Raw genomic sequence first — 16,721 nt, forward strand, 5'->3', positions numbered from 1 at the left:
GCTAAGTATTAACTTTCTTTTTTGATTATCCCCATACATCTCATACATGCTCTTTTTCTATTGTTGGTGATCTCAATTTCTCCTTTTGTTACAGGGGGTCACAGAACCCTATCTTTCTTTTTTTATGCTCAAAGTCCACTGTGGTTTACAAGTATCTAATGTGTCCTCATAAAAGTTTATTATTTTATCATTCGTGGTGCTCAACATCTGCAGCTCAAGTCTTGTTTTATGACTCAGCTTATCCTTTAACAATGGCCTCATTTTACCTTTCAAACTTCTCCCAAAGGCAAGTGGACATCATATGGCCTTTGCCCACGAGTATCTTTCTCACAGAGCTTGGTGGGATACTGTTTTTTCGTTGGTGTCCTTGACTAGTGTAGTTTTCTGTGTTTGGGGATGTGGTTTAATATTATTTGTGTAGGTGTCAACCTTAAATGCTTGCTAGTGGGCTTGGACAATTTCTTCAATAGTCCATTAACTGGAATAAATACCTGTGTTCTGCTACAGAATGTTCACAGGCATCCACTGCTGGAATTGTACGGACGAGGGATTTTTACGGTAAGTAGGAATATGCTCCTTCTATAAGCTCTATCTGAAGCAAGAATATCCTCATCTGAAAGCAACCCCCCCCCCCCACTCCCAATTGCATGGTCTGAGCATTTCCCCATCTTGCACGGTCTAAGCATTTCTCTTCAGATTTGCACATCTTCAGAACTCGCTCTCTCTCTACCCAAAAAACAGGATTACCTTATGCATGTGTATTAAAGTTTTAGGAGTAAACACCCATTACAGTTTTCAGACATTTGGTCTACTGGAAGACAGAGCTTACAGACCAACTGATCATCCTTAATGTCAACTTTCAGATGCAGCTAGGGCAACATTTAGATAGGATACTCAAAGTACAAAATGGCATTAAAATGTTGTTGAGCACAAACAGTCTATGCATACCCACAATATTAGCGCAGCAGTCAACATTCTTGAATCCAAGAAACAGGCAAAAGGAGAGAGAAATTGCAAGACTGACAGGGTAGTTTGAGCTTGGGTGAGCAGGAGACATGGATTGTAAAAGATAGTGGTGAATTCGGATGGCTGTCTTGTATAGCAAAGTGAATTAACAAGCAGTTGTACATGAGCCATCTGTAGCCCTCGCATGAGCAAATACCAGTACCAGTTTGCTTAAAGGAGAATTATGTTCTTGGTAATTCCAATGGTTAGAAAGGAAAACAAAGTAGAAGGCAAACCACAATCAAAATAAGACTGATATCTTAATTATAGCTTTATCAATGATTGAATAGAAGATAAGAACAAAGTTCAATGTGATTTGGTATTAATTAGAACTTTAAAGTACAATGATATATAATTATATTAAAATACAAATATTGCAAAGACAAAGTGTGGGCACTGTGAGGTGTGGCCTTATATGTCAAGTCCTCAGTTACTCTCCGATGGTGGTGCTTTGTCCCCCCCAACCAACTCGCAAATAATAATGTGGAAGTCCGATGTGGATCCAGAAGTCATATTGCATCTAGTCATTTTTTTTTCAATTTCTATTTTAAAAAAGTGGTAAGGCGTGTAATACTCATTTAAATCTCGTATAAAAATACCCACAATGGTAGATTTTCTGAGTTCCAACTTATAAAGATGGCCAGACAAAAAAAATGACAAAATAGGAATTTTATATCAATCTTCAACGCATGAGAAGGCTGTGCTTGGGCCCGTCCACTCGCTCCAGTTTCTCGAAATGTTTTCTTGCGTTCCGAATGTTGATCAGTGTAGCTGCAGAGGCTGGTGGAAGAGAATTAGACATTAAATGTGTTGTTGGTACAAGTTGCTAAAAAGCCTATCTAGCTAGATAAACTAAGAATAGTATTTTTATAATATGCTTAGCACTCATAAGTGACTTCGGAACCACCCTTGCTTGATTAGGTGGCAGATAGAGCTTCTAGCACGTTTGTGATGTCACACCACAAGTGGAAGGCGACCTTTTGTTAATAGGAAATGCGCAGTTCTCATTTGAATTGTACGCTCGCATACGTTTTTCCTTACATTTTGCCAAGCTATTAAAGCAAACAAACTTTTCCATATCTGCATTTACGGAGTCTAGAATTATGATGGATAGATTTTTGAATGAATAGATGGTCTGGCAGAATATCATACACACAAGCAAGTTCTGTTTTTTAAGTAAGGTATGCTTCCTGTTCTCTGATTGTTTTACAAATATTTTAGTATCGATATGTCAATTTTAGCAAGATGTCCAAGTCTCAAATGCATTCAAATAACCAAAGGGGGAGTGAAGAGGTAGTGCTGAAAGAGCAAAAGATGTGGATATGTCCTCCTCTAGTCAATAGGTATCATACAAAGGGATCCACCCTTGTGGAAAGGAAAAGTACTGTTCCTCCAGACCTAATGCGTCTCCTACTATGATGGAAAGCACACAGCTTTGTTAAAATATCCATCGCCCACCAAAAGGATCCTTGGTGGCACGCTTCATCATCGAGGTCTTCCTATCCTAGACCTTCACATCTACCGGAGGATGGCACATTGAAGACAACAACTCACTTCAAAGTTACAGCGAAGAACTGCCTGCTGCTATACAACAGCTTCCATTCTCGACATCTCCTGGACAACCTCCCTTACGGACAGTTCCTCTGCTTGCGGAGGAATTGTACTGAGGTCAGGGACTTCAAGAAACAGGCAACGGATCTTCAAAAGAAATTTAAGAAACTAAAGAATCCAGTACGAAGCATAGATCAAGCTATAAAGAAGGCACAAAACAACAATAGCGAAACCCTACTGGAACAAAGAGTCCAAAAGGAACGAGACCCATATGAGTCACCACGTATAACACCAATTTGAACAAGGTGACTAAATTTGTGAACAAGCATTGGAGGCTATTAACCTGCGGCAACCTAGACCTTCCTAAACCAATGTTTGCCCGCAAAAGAGGAAGGAGCCTGAGAGACATGTGATACACAAGACCACGGCATATCACACCAAGGGAAACAGACAATACGTTTAGGCCACTACCCTTGTGGAAATTGCAGTACTTGCCCCATGACGAAAAGAACCAAACACATTATATTCAGAAACGGCGCTGAATGGGAGCAGCGACGATTTACGAACTGCAACAGCAAAAATGTCGTATACATCATTACCTGCCCATGTGGTATGGAATATGTCGGAATGACAACAAGACCTATCAAAACCCGGATAGGAGAACACAGGAGCAATGTACGGTGCAAGAAAAGCACCATGAAAATGGCCACCCACTACCTAACGACCCAACACCCCATGGAAGATCTACAGTGATCCGTCATCGAACAATTGAATAATGAGAATGGCCTGTTCGAAAAAGAACAACAGTGGGTGTTTCGCCTGGGTACCCACCTGACAGGCCTGAACGATGATAAACCCTGGGGACAGTTTTGTTAAGGTCCATCAACTACAAAGAAGTGCATACCAGAAGCAACAATCAATCTTGATCTATTACCACCCCCTTTTTCATTTCCTTTTTATTTGCTTACACCGGGACATTGACCATCCCTGACGGTGATAAAACAACCAGAAATGAGTTTCAGAAATATATATGGGGCGATTGATATCAGCACATATGTCGTTGACTAATCCTGAGAACAGGGGTTGGATACACAACCACATAGGACTTTCTCTAGAGACTACCTTATGCTTAGTCGCTCTTGATGGGCTGACATCGTTTTTATCTTTTGCATCTTATGCATATGGGTTTTTGGCTTTTATTTGATTTGATTTTCAACCCTAGGGTTGTTACCACGAACACCTAGTAGGTATCGCCCAGCAAGGAGCACCTACACATAGAGGTCTATCCATCACTTCACAGAGCACTCGTGAAATAACCCAACGAGACGTGCTCCTTCATTCTCAATTTATTATACTGACTATGGTTTTTCTTAAAAAACCTGTCGCTGATACACACGTGATAAATCAGATGGCATGTTCAGCAAGATACATTTTCCACCTCTATGTCGGTGTTGGATTCAATACGGTATTCAACATTATAGCCGTTCAGAGCACGGACTCTGATATAGCCGACAGCTAAGGGATTACAGATTATTGCTACCACATCGGCAGTCCTTTTTTTTACATCGATTTTTTACATCGATAGACTTACTAAGGTCAATTAGTATTGTAAAACAGACATCCACCATCGGGCATGCTTGCCTTGAGTGTAATACACACTGAACAGGAAGTATATCTATCCACTATTGGGGACGGACATTTTTCAATGAGGACACTGGGTTGTAACACGCGCACCAGGTTTTCTCACAGAAGACGGGCCGCAACAGGAAGTGAGGATCACTCCTGTTGCTATTCCATTCCAGGGGCAGGATGCGTACCAGTCTTTTTCACAGGAATCGGACCACAACAAGAAGTGAGGATAGGAATGGTTCCGCTTCAGGAGACCATTGTGTAACTACAGCGGACTAGTATTACCAACCAATTAGTGCATGTTTGGCGCGCAATCCGCCAATTACACTCAGCATAAAACGGGACTCCTCACGAAGGCTCAGAGTTCCACGGAGCCGCGATGAGGTAGTATCCAGGCGAGGAGGTAACTTTGATGATGTGAGTACGGCAGAGCCGCATACGAGCAGAGAAACGCTGCTGAGACAGGATGGTAGAATTTAACATCAACTGCGGTTTTTCTTTTCTATTTTTCAGTGTCTGACTACAGGTGCTCCTTCCTTCTCGTTTTGCAGGCGCATGGGGCATTTAATGGGCTAATTAGAAGTACGTAAATAGCCTACTGAACAGGTTTTCTTGACACATTGCACCTGGAAGTGAATCATTGATGTATACAATAGTGACTCATGGATATACAATGTAGACACGCAGACTACGCGGTCCCTTATTAGAGTGTGTGTGTTTTATGTTCATTGTTTGCTCGTGTCTTGTACTGTCATTTCAGAGGCATAACACAGCACCAGTTACTATACATAATGGAAAGGAATAAGAGAAAAATGTATCCCGAAAAAATATATCACTTTTCCTCACAGGTCACCACCACAAATGGTGCAGGGTGTATGCGTTATGTATTTTAATTATGTTTTTGATCTTCCAGAGCCATAACAGCATAATACCTATTGAGGTATAGTATACAGTGCATGCAGATTGTTATATGCACCACATAGCATTGATCTTATAATAATACACGTAATTTTCTTGAATTTTGGAGTGTAGAAGGGAACTTAGTAGGTCCTGAAGAGAAGTCAGGGGAGGGCTTCGAAAAATGTCGACACAGGAAGTACTGCCCATTAAAGCCTAGTACCTCCATCTCATTCCCCACTTTTAACAATATCAGCTCAAAGAAACATTAAAGTTTATTTTTCCTTAGAGCCATGTATTTTTTTAATCATACACCACTTTCACTCACATCTGACCCTTCCACTCACACTCCTACACCACACATAGTATTGTTACAAAATCAGTGCTCCCGCATAGTCATAGGTCACAGCACGCCCCGTCCCGCAGTGGGACAGGAAGACTCCGATGATGAAGCATGCCACCAAAGGTCCTTTTGGATGGGTGAGGGGTATTTTAACAAAGCTGTGTGCTTTCCAACATAGTAGGAGACACATTAGGTCTAAAGGAACATTACTTTTCTTTTCCATAAGAATGGATCCCTTTGTTTGATACCAAGTCTCAAATGCATCTGTCAATTTTTATCAAGATGTCCAAGTCTCAAAGTAATTATCTTCTCACAGCAATTACCGTCTGGACTGTATGGTATTTGTAAGATCTGAGCGATGCGTAATGTAATCACCAGCGTGCTTGTATTTATGTAGCACTTTCCATATCTGTTGCAAGGCCTAAAACTCTCTTCGATGTGGTCCAGTTTAATTTTTCTAGTGTTTCACATTCCTGGCTCATATGCATGTTCTGCATGTTAAGGTATACGCCAATAAGTTGATTTTTGTAAGAAGATTTTTCCATTTTACAATTCCAAAGTTGTTCATTTGTGCCCCGTTTCTGTGGTACCCAGGTGTTACACTGTCCATCTCTGGCTCTCTTCCTTCCATAGTGTCCTAGTGCCTATAAGGAGCACAAACACTCTAACTCACTGCTTCCCACTTCTCCTCCCACACTGTCCAAAGTATTTACTTATTCCCACCAAGTTAACTATTGAGGCCTCACTAGTTAACTAGCTTTTTCAGCTCAGAAGTCTAGGTGAAGGGCAGTGAGGTTTAGAGCATCTGCCATGTTTGGGTCTGGAAAAAGAGACCAGGGTCAGGGCCCTTGGCCCACAAACTACAGCAATTCATCTGGTTAAGTAACCTTTTAACCACTCTCTCTGGTACTCCAACATAAAGAAGGGTCAGAATTTATAAACTTATATCAGGGAACACCACCACCGGGTCTCCAAACCTCCCCTCCAAACAACTCTCTCCCCATCCCCTCATATGTATTTTTGGCTGGAGGAAAGGGAAACACTCCTGGCACTGCAGAGGAGTAAATTCAACCAGATAGGATTGTCGCTCCTAGGTTCTCCTCAGATTATTTTCAACTGACCTGGGGGTGCAGAGGTGGGGGGTGTTTGCGGGAAGGGGGTGGGGGGGAGGAACGATGACTGTAATTTTTGGGTTCATCCCACAGGTTAATCTGAACAAGGTGGAGATTGTGGATTCTGAGTACTGCCCACAGGTAAACCCCAGGTGTTTGGGGATTTTATGGCAAGACAGGAGGCTAACATTGTGCATTAATCCTTCTATTTACCCTCTCTAAGCAACAAACATTTCAAATTTCCAAGAAAAGAACACTGTATGACTCATAAACCAAACCGAACACTTCAGTCCACAGAATCCAACAACATTCCAACTTCTCCCTCTTTTATTTGCTGCTTCTGAGCAGATAAGTACATGCTGTTTACATCAGATAGTTAATGTTTTATGAGAGTTTGGGTGAGTGTTCAAGTTTAATCTAATTTATGTATTGGAATGTATGATGTATGGTTAATAGAAGTTTCAAACAATGGTTAAGTATTTTTTGTCCATTTTACAGAAGGTCGCTTTTAATCCTTTTCAGGTGAGTAAGTTACATTTAAAATGTATATTCACACTATGGCAAGGTTGTAAGCTTGAACATATACTTTAGAATGTTACAGGTTTGAGAGTTGATCATAACGGTTTTAAGCTTCAGAGCTGGCCTTGCCACAAGCACTTTAACATGCACGTACAGGTAAGGGCAAGTTGCCTTTGCAAGCTTCAGCCACATCAATACAGCTGGCGGCTACCTTTGATTTGGGCATGCACTGCGAAGCGGACGTTTTTAGAAATAGGCCTCACTTCGACACATTTTGAGCTTTAGATGGAGCAGGTAAAACAAAATTTTGTATACCTTCTCTATATTTCATGAAAATACTAAAGACGTAATCAATTTATATATTAATATTAACTGAGTGCTGTGATTTTACTAATCAACAAAATGCATTTTTGATAAACACAAAATTACACGCGGGACTAAATTGCTATCTGCATGGCAGAATAACTTAATGACTAAATATGGTACGCATATTAACAATAGGAGATGTGGTAATAGAAAATTGCATGATTTATGTTGCTTTTGTGACGTTTTGCGTTCCTGTTAGGACCGAATAGTGAGTATTATCGCTTTAAATGTCGCTATAAGCTAGGAAAATACTAATATATAAAGGGATTAGTGTGGGTTTAATATTAGAATCTTCATTTCCACATATTAAATATTTTTTTGTGTTTGTTTTACTTAAGTTGGCATTCGGGCCTACCAGGCCATGACATTTAAATTGAGTTCAGAAGTGGCCATCGTCTTGTGAGGGCGATGTCTACTGCGCAGACTCGGATGGCTCCGAAGATCTCCAGGCATCCTCAATTCAGAGCACAGTGTTCCTGGTCAAGGATAGGAACATGGAGGACTGCCAGATCTCAGCCAATATAAATTACTCAAAGGAACAATAGTCACCTTTATTAAAGAATCAACATTGTTGCATGAATGACAAACTGAGGACATGACCAAGCAAGTTCTCTGGGAACCCAAGTCTGTGAGATAACTGGACCAAAATAACAATTTTCGCCAGATGGACCAATCACCGTACTCCTCAGTTCAATAAATGTTTCCTGTTACCCAGAATTTTAAAAGGGTAGTAGAATAGGGAGGGGCGAGAGTGAGGTGAGCTAGTGCGTCCCGAGGGAAGAGTGTGTTTCAGAGGGGTGTCCAGATTTGCGTGATCGACTTGCTTGCACGATTGCTTGGTCCTTTGGATAGCTTTGGGACTGTGTCGTGCTGAGTAAAATAACTTTTCGGATATTTTAAATCTTGGCCTGCATTCGATTGGGACGATTTATCAAAAGAGATTTGAATTATGCAGAGCTAACCGAATTAGAAAAGACCTCGATAGCAAGAATAGGTAAATATAAATGTCATGCAAATTTGTGTTGATTAATTAAAATTGGAACTTTGGTTGACTGAAATGCTAAATTATGCAACTAAAAGCAATTAATTAGATAAACTAAAAATTGATCAACAGTGAATGAGTTTGTAGTTTCTTTAAATAGAGCATTGAATAAGAATTCTGAAGCTTTAATGTGTTTTAGCTGGTTCTAAATCACCATCAACCAGTCCAACTAATTGGTCCATTCGACCAAGTGGTGGAGTGCCTTGATGTTAAGGTTAGGATTCTATAGGTGTTGATGTATATATGTAAAATCTTGTAACATATTTCTTTCCCTATAGGTAATAAGGTACCCCCCCACATGTCCAGCGGATTCATCATCCCCCTGTGTGCAGATACGAATGAGTTAGTGTGAATGTTGGTGTTATGGGCCCCACCAATGAATGAGTGTGTGAATGAATAAGTGTGGTGACGGATCTGTGACGCAGGGAGGATCTGTAAAAATCCCACCCCTTTCCGCTGGATCAGTTTCTCTGGTAGCAGATTGATGGTTTTATTGCATTGATTTGGTGATTATCGCTTATTGATTTTGATTTCTGATTATTGATTGTGGATGTTTGGTTGATTATTGATTTATGTACTAACATTCTATGTTGAGGAGAGTTGCGTTTTTTTGTTGTTTCTGAAGACTTCTGGGATGTAGGAAGTTGGATGCCCTGTAGGTACACGGGGAAAACGTGTGTCAAGTGAAGTCGCACGGTGTATTGTCTTGTTGCCCTGTAGGTACACAGGGAAAACGTGTGACGATTGGAGTCGCACAACGCATTGTCTGGGTTCGAATTGGTAACATCATTGTGTGTTATCGTAGGGATTTTCTGTGTGAAAGTGGCGTATGAATAGCGAAGGCCACCTGTGAAATTTCGGTCTTAAGAACAGGAGTCAATTGTGAGCTCTGATTACACTCATCACTGGAAAGGTAATAGGTCTCCCCTAAGCTTGTAAGAAGGGTAAAGTAGAGGGAAGTGCTACTTTATCAACGAAACAGAATTATTCTGTGGAAGGGCAGAGGTAAGCGCTGCTCTCGAGAAATACAGAATTCTTGTGCGATTGGACTACATTTTCCGTACGAATGTGCGTAAGTGAAATAGCATTCGGTTTTATCGTGAAACTCTGGCCTTAATTCTCAGGAGCAGTGTAGTCCACATGTGTTTTATCTCCAGAGAAACGGTTAGCTAATGCTTGTTAGAAGGGTAAGGTAGAGGGAAGTGCTACTTTATCGGCGAACGGAATAATTCCGTGGAAGGGCAGAGGTAAGCACTGCTCTCGAGAAATACGGAATTCTTGTGTAAAAGGTCAAAACTACATTTGGTTTAGCAAAGCGGACAATGGTGGTGTTTTTATGTCGTTACTAACAGAATTTGAGAGAAAGAGAACGTGAAGAAAAATTGCCGATAAATGTTGTAAAGGAGGGGTCAGCAGAAGCAGGAGTAGCAAGAAAGCTGACGTCAGAAAGACCGCGCTGGGATTGGCCAGCCATTAAAGAGACGTAAACGCTCTGGATGGGTGCGTTAGTGTACGCCGCGCTAGGAGTGGGGAAGTGACAGGGTGACGTAAACGCTCCTGATTGGTGCGTTAGTGTGAGTTGCGCTACGATTGGCTAAGACCATAGAATAGTCGTAGAGGAAATCTAGCGATACAGAAAAAGGAAAATGATGTATTACGATCCACAAGAGAAAGAGAAAAAAATAATGGTTTGGAAAGATCAAGAATTTATTCAAAAAGGATAAGCTGATTGTGACTAGAGAGGGACAGTTGCTTCCTCCACCGAAATCGCCCGCATCCTTCATGGTTGCAAAATATGGGTATCATACATGTATTTGGTTAGATAATTGGGCAAAGTATACAAAAAGATGATGGAGTTTTAGCGTTTCCAGAAAATCGTTCATTTAATTTAGCGGTATTAAGGAATTTAAGAGAAAGAATGATGAGATTAGAACCAAGACCTAGACCTACTCAGTTTGAAGCATTAACAGAGTGGAAAGATGAGATGTATGAAAGGAAGCAAAAACGGAGTGGCGGAAGGTATAAATACGTGTTTGGTAGACTGTGTGGACAGGAGAATCATGATGACAGAATGAGGAGATGGCGAAGTGCAAATATGGCTGATTGGATGTTCCCTATGAGAAATGCTGAAGAGACTAGTAGTAGAAAGTGTACAGAGAAGAGAAACAATACAGGATCAGAAGGCTACAAGTATGGTGTGAATGAGTCGGAGGATGATGTACTCGAGGACATGTTTTATAAAAATCCTCCCCCATACCAATCAAATTCTACATTGTTGACACCAAGTGCGCCAGTAAAAGAGGCACCACAAAATAAAAAAATTTGAGCGGACGCCGCCTGAGGTAGGGAAAAATAATCCTTTTAGAGAATCAGAAAATACACAGTCCGGTAGAATGACAAATGTAAACTCAGTTGAATTAGCCAGAACAACCGTAGAGTTAACTGAAAAGATTAGGGAATTGACCAAGAATATGAAAGCTGTAACTGTTCCTGTAACAATAGGACCAGTGATGCCTGTCTTTGATAAGCAAAAGGATAGTGAGCATTGTCTAACGATTCCTTACAACAGTAATATTCAGGCTGTAACGGGGAAAAGGAATTCAGGAGAAAATCCATGGGGACAATTGGTAGGAACGTCTGGGTTAAGTACTCCTAAAACTTTGACAGTGAATCAGAGTCCAACGAATAAAATAATAATGACAACAGAATCCGTACCGGAATCCTCAAAGAGTCTAGAACAAGTGAGGAATGAAATAATCCCTGTAGGCCCCACTTCTGATGAACTAAGTGAGTGGTTAAGGAGCTTACAGCAAAAAGATGCCGAACCTCAACCTTTAGATGTGGCAAAATTAAAAATAATTTTGGAAGAATTGATAGTAGGGACTATTCCCACAGAAAAGTTAAATGCATATCAGGATGAAGAGCTAATGTTTCTGTGTAAAAGCATAGCTTGGAGAGCAAGAAATTTGCATGAAAAATTGGAAGTAGTGGCAAGTGAAATGGGTATCGATTTTGAGAAAATAAAGTCATTACAGAAACCCTATAGAGTAGACTCTGCTGAAAAAGACATTGAGAATTTGAATACCGCAGCAAGATTGACTCAAATCAAAGAGCTGATTGTTTTACTAAGGAAATGGGGCGATGTAGATAAATTGAAGAGTAGGTGGTTTCGGAAACGAGATGATGTAACAGACAAAACGTTTTCAGCTTTCCCAGTAAGAGAAAAAGAAAAAGTGGTAACTGAATGTCACATGAGGGAGATCCCAGGAGGAGGCTATGTGCATGTTCCTTGGACTAGGCGGGACATTTTATCATTCACCAATGACTTTCGCAGTCTTCGCGAGAAGCCGGTGGAATGGTATAGGCAGGTAAATAGGTTTGTTAAATTATCAAAAGTATTATGGATAGATTTGAACAGTCTATTTGACATAATTGTGCCAGCAGATCTATAGGCAGAATGTAAAATTACAATAGGTTGGCCTACTCAGGAATACCCTATAGATCCTAAAACAGGTGCCCTTGATCCAGAAGTAATGAGAAAGTACGAACAGGTAGTTACCTTCTTGAAACATAAAGTACCTCCAAAAGAAACAGATTGGGTAAAACTTGATAGGACTCACCAGGAAGTAAAAGAATCTGTACATGCCCATTATGAAAGATTGTTATTGGCTTTTAAACAATACAGTGGTGATGAAAATTTGAGTGAGAAAGATTTAAGTCATTTTGTATATCTATTTGTGTATGGGTTGCACTCTGAAGTAAACAAAATGATTAAACAGCATACTGTGGATTGGCAAAATAAAAAGATAGACGAAGTATTGAGGCATGCAAAATATTTACTGATGAGATTGAAGCCAAGCAACGCAAGTTAAACGAAAAGGCCATGTGGGCTCAGGTTAAAGTGGCAGAAAGACAGGAAGCCCAACTGATTGAACAGGCAAATGGCATAAGCCATATGAAACAAAAACCCAATATTGGGAAGGGAAAAGGACAGATTAGTGTAGAAGAAGCCAAAAAGAAATGGCCATGTGATAACTGCGGAAAGATAGGGCATTGGAAATCAGAGTGTAAATTACCCCCAAGTGCTAATGGCGATAATGCATCATTAAATCCGCAGGTGCAGAATGAGGTGAGTTGCCAATCGCAGCAACAGCAGCAGGTTATTGCCCAACAGTGTCAGGTGCCAAAACCACCTTTTCCACAGAGCGTAAACCCTCAGAAATACAGTAATGAGACAGGATTCTACACTGAAGAGCAGGTAACTAAGCTGCCGCGTGCTAGTGCTGTTTCGCAGTATTGGCTGCAATGCGATGAGAGTGAGTCAGAAGAGAGTTATTGACGGTGCCGAAAAGAGGAAGAAGAGTGCGTACTTGGCGCAACTCTGGAAGTAGACCAGACAGGCCCTTTTGTGGATGGAAAGATAAATGATGAAAACATTACTTTCCTAGTGGATACTGGTGCTACTCGTTCAACTGTTAGATCGGCTGATGTTAAAAATCTTCCTCTTTCGGACAACACAATCCAAGTAGTCGGAGTCTCGAACAGACAGATAAAAACGTATCTTACTGAACCAGTTAAGGTCAAAATAGGGAAATTTTCGGACATGCACCGCTTTGTTGTGTGCGACACCAGCCCTGTAAATGTATTAGGTAGGGATTTGTTGTGTAAGATGAATTGCACAATCTTCTGTACTCCTAATGGCATAGCTTTTGAAACTCCCGACGAGGATGTACTGTATAAAATGACCATGACCAATATGGAACCTGAGATTACTGAGGCATTTGCTATATTTGACCCAGAAGAATTGCCTCATGAATTAAAGAATACAGTGAAAACTGAGGTATGGGATTTCACGGGAGAAGATGTGGGACTAATGAGAAATGTAGACACTGTGAAAATTACTGTAAAAGAAGGGATAAGTTACCCACATATTCCTGAGTATAAATGGACCCCTGAAATAATAGCAGGAGTGACTCCTATAATAGACCGAATGATTGAACAAGGTATTTTGAGAGAAATAATGAGTAGACCATGTAATTCGCCAATTATGGGTCTGAAAAAGCCTAACGGAAGTTTCAGAATAGTGCAAGACCTGAGAAAGGTGAATAAGATTGTTGTATCATGTTGTCCCATTGTGCCAAATCCTTCTGTGATCCTGTATTAAATTCCTCATGATGCAGACACAGTCATTGATTTGTGTCATGCTTTCTTTCCCATCCCATTGCACCCTGACAGCCAACAGATTTTTGCGTTCCGGTTTGGCGAACGTACTTGGGCATGGTGCCGAATCCCACAGGGGTATACAGAAAGTCCATCGATATTCAATCAGATTCTGAAAAAGTCCCTAGAAGATTTAAAAATGCCCGAAAGTTTGGTACTAGTCCAATATATCGATGACCTACTGGTGGCATCGAGAACTCGAGAAGCCTGTGTAGTGGATACAGTTGCGTTACTGAATCACTTGGCAGATGGAGGACTTAAAGTATCCCCATCAAAATTACAATTTTGTAAAAAAGAAGTCCAGTATTTAGGCCATAAAATTGAAAAAGGGCTGAGAAAAGTGACAGCAGATAGAATCAGGATAATAAAAGGAATGAGAGCACCAATGACTCAGAGAGGTGAGAATGTTTCTTGGAATGGTTGGGTATTGCCGTCAGTGGATCAGCAATTTTTCACTGATTGCAAAAAATTTGGTACAATTGACAAAGTGTGATGTGAAAGACCCCATTGAATTGAATAAGGAGGAGTTGAAGGCTTTTAAACAATTGAGAGATGGTTTGTGTGAAGCCCCAGCTCTTGGAATGCCCGACTATGAAAAGGAGTTTGAGCTCTATTGCAGCGAGAGGAATGGGTGTGCATTTTCTATATTGGTACAAAAGCATGGAAAATTGTGAACACCAATTGCATATTTTTCGGCTATATTAGATCCTGTAGCTGTAGCATTGCCTGGCTGTTTGAAAGCTGTAGCGGCTACTTGTAAAAGTTTGGAACAGAGTGAAGGAATTGTGATGGGATACCCTGTGAGAGTGTTTGTGCCTCATGATGTGGCGATCCTTTTAACTAGGAGTCGCACTCAGTTTATGATCGTCTAAGTATGAGAAAGTCATTTTAGGTGCAACCAATTTGAGCCTTGTGAGGTGTCTCAATGTAAACCCATCGACATGGTTACCTGATGCTGAGAATGTGGAAGTCAGGGAGGACGTAGACCATGATTGTATAGAAGTACTTGATTTCTGTACTGAGCCACGCCCTGATATAAAAGATGTGCCTCTGAAAGAAAGTTACTATGCGATGTTTGTAGATGGGTCATATTTAAGAACAGACGAAGGGATTTTGAGTGCAGCGTACGCAGTATGTACTGTATCAGCTGTACTGGAAGCATCTTGCCTGAAGGGAGTGAAATCAGCCCAGGTTGCTGAACTATTTGCATTAACAAGAGCGTGCAAGTTGGGAAAGAATCTGAGAGTCACTGTGATTACCGATAGTCAGTATGGCTTTGGTGTGGTGCATGACTTTGGGCAAATTTGGTCCCAAAGAGGGTTCTTGACATCAAGTGGAACTCCTATAAGGAATGCCAAAGTGGTTCGAAAATTGCTTGAGGCAAAACAGCTGCCCAGGCAATTGGCAGTAGTAAAATGTGCTGCACACTCAAAAACCGCTGATTATGTGTCGTCAGGGAACGAGTTTGCGAATGACTTGGCGCAGTATTGTGCACGTAACCAGAATTCGGTTAATAGAGGCAGGGAAAAGGAAATGAATTCATGTCCCTTGCTTTTTACTAACACTGTGAATACATGGGAGGAGGTGAGGCAGGAGATGAGGAAAGGAACAGTGGATAAAATCAGGATGTGCACGCCGAGAGACAGACCACGTTTGGGTTTATTGGGATGGAAGACCAGTCATGCCTGATAGCATGGTTTCTACCATGGCACGGATGTATCATGCACAAGCACATGTAGGAAGGGATGCTATGATTAGGCTTTTCAAACAGACATGGTATAATGGCAAGTTTAGACTTGTAGCTGAGAGCCTGTGTCAGAGATGCCTTATATGGCAGAAATACAATCCTGGAAGAAAAACAGTGGTGAGCCTAGAAACAATAGGACGGGAAGGAGGGCCTTTCACCAGAATGCAGATTGACTTCATTGAAATGCCCCCCTACAATAGACTAAGGTATGTTCTAGTGGTAGTCTGCCTATTTTCACGTTGGGTGGAAGCATACCAGACTAGAAGAAGTGATGGAATTACTGTAGCAAAACTACTATTGAGAGGGTTCATTCACAGATTTGGTTTTCCAGTCACGATTGAACCAGACAGAGGAAAGCATTTTCATAAAGAAATCATGAAGTTGATTTGTGAAGCATTGAATGTACAGCAAAAACTGCATTGTGCCTATCGCCCGGAGGCTTCTGGTGTGGTAGAACAAATGAATGGCACCATTAAAAATAGATCGGGAAAAATGTGTTTGGCCACAGGTTTGAAACGGCCTGATGTCTTGCCTCTAGTGCTCATGACTATTAGATCTATCCCCGATAGGAATACTGGACTGAGTCCTCATGAAATAGTAATGGGAAGGGCAATGAGACATGTTTTCATTCCTGTCAACAAACTATTGCCTATATCTGATGACTTGGTGTTGGATTATTGCAAGGGGTTGGCTGATTCCGTTCATTCTGTGTTTCATCAGGTTGGATCGGATGCCACCACTCTTGAAAAGAAGCCAGCTCATGATTTAAGCCCAGGAGACTGGGTGAGAGTTAAAGTGCCTAGAAGAAGAAATTGTCTGGTCCCACGGTGGGGAAAACCACGTCAAGTAATCTTGACCACGACGACAGCTGTGAAATGTGCCAGAGTGAAGAATTGGATTCATGCCAGTCACACCTTGCAAATTCCTAATCCAGCGAATAACACTGAAGAAGAATACTTTGAAGAGTCTGATAACAGTTCCGAGTCAGATTCAGAAGAAGTAAGAACAGGACCAACTCCTGGAAGGGGGGAGTTAGAATCAAGTCCAGTTACAGCACCAGAGAATCTACCATTAAGAAGGGAGATTGGAAATTTCTGACACTAGATCAGAGTCAGACACTGAACAAGTACAAGTACCTGAAAGTGTAAAAGAAAACGGTGTGGAAACTGTCAAAGAAATTCTCGATAAAGAAGCTCCACATGTAAAAACGAGAGAACTTCCACCTGAGGTCACAGAAGTAGAAGTTGAGGTACTAGATACAGAGAGTAAGGGCGAGATTGTTGCGGAAGA

At 41.1% G+C, this 16,721-nt stretch overlaps 1 protein-coding gene across 1 annotated transcript in view; it reads right to left on the reverse strand.

Moving 5' to 3' along the window:
* Positions 1-1,252: 1,252 nt before the first annotated feature.
* Positions 1,253-16,721, reverse strand: part of LOC146789130 (ras-related GTP-binding protein A) — a 150,972-nt gene continuing 135,503 nt past the window's right edge. The window contains exon 10 of the mRNA XM_085630703.1: positions 1,253-1,785. Within this exon, the coding sequence (XP_085486829.1) occupies positions 1,688-1,785 (98 nt within the window). The 3' untranslated portion in view covers positions 1,253-1,687. The remainder of the gene's footprint in view (positions 1,786-16,721) is intronic.

Source organism: Triturus cristatus, chromosome 10, assembly GCF_964204655.1.
Source record: "Triturus cristatus chromosome 10, aTriCri1.1, whole genome shotgun sequence".
In the NCBI taxonomy this organism is placed as follows: Eukaryota; Metazoa; Chordata; class Amphibia; order Caudata; family Salamandridae; genus Triturus; species Triturus cristatus.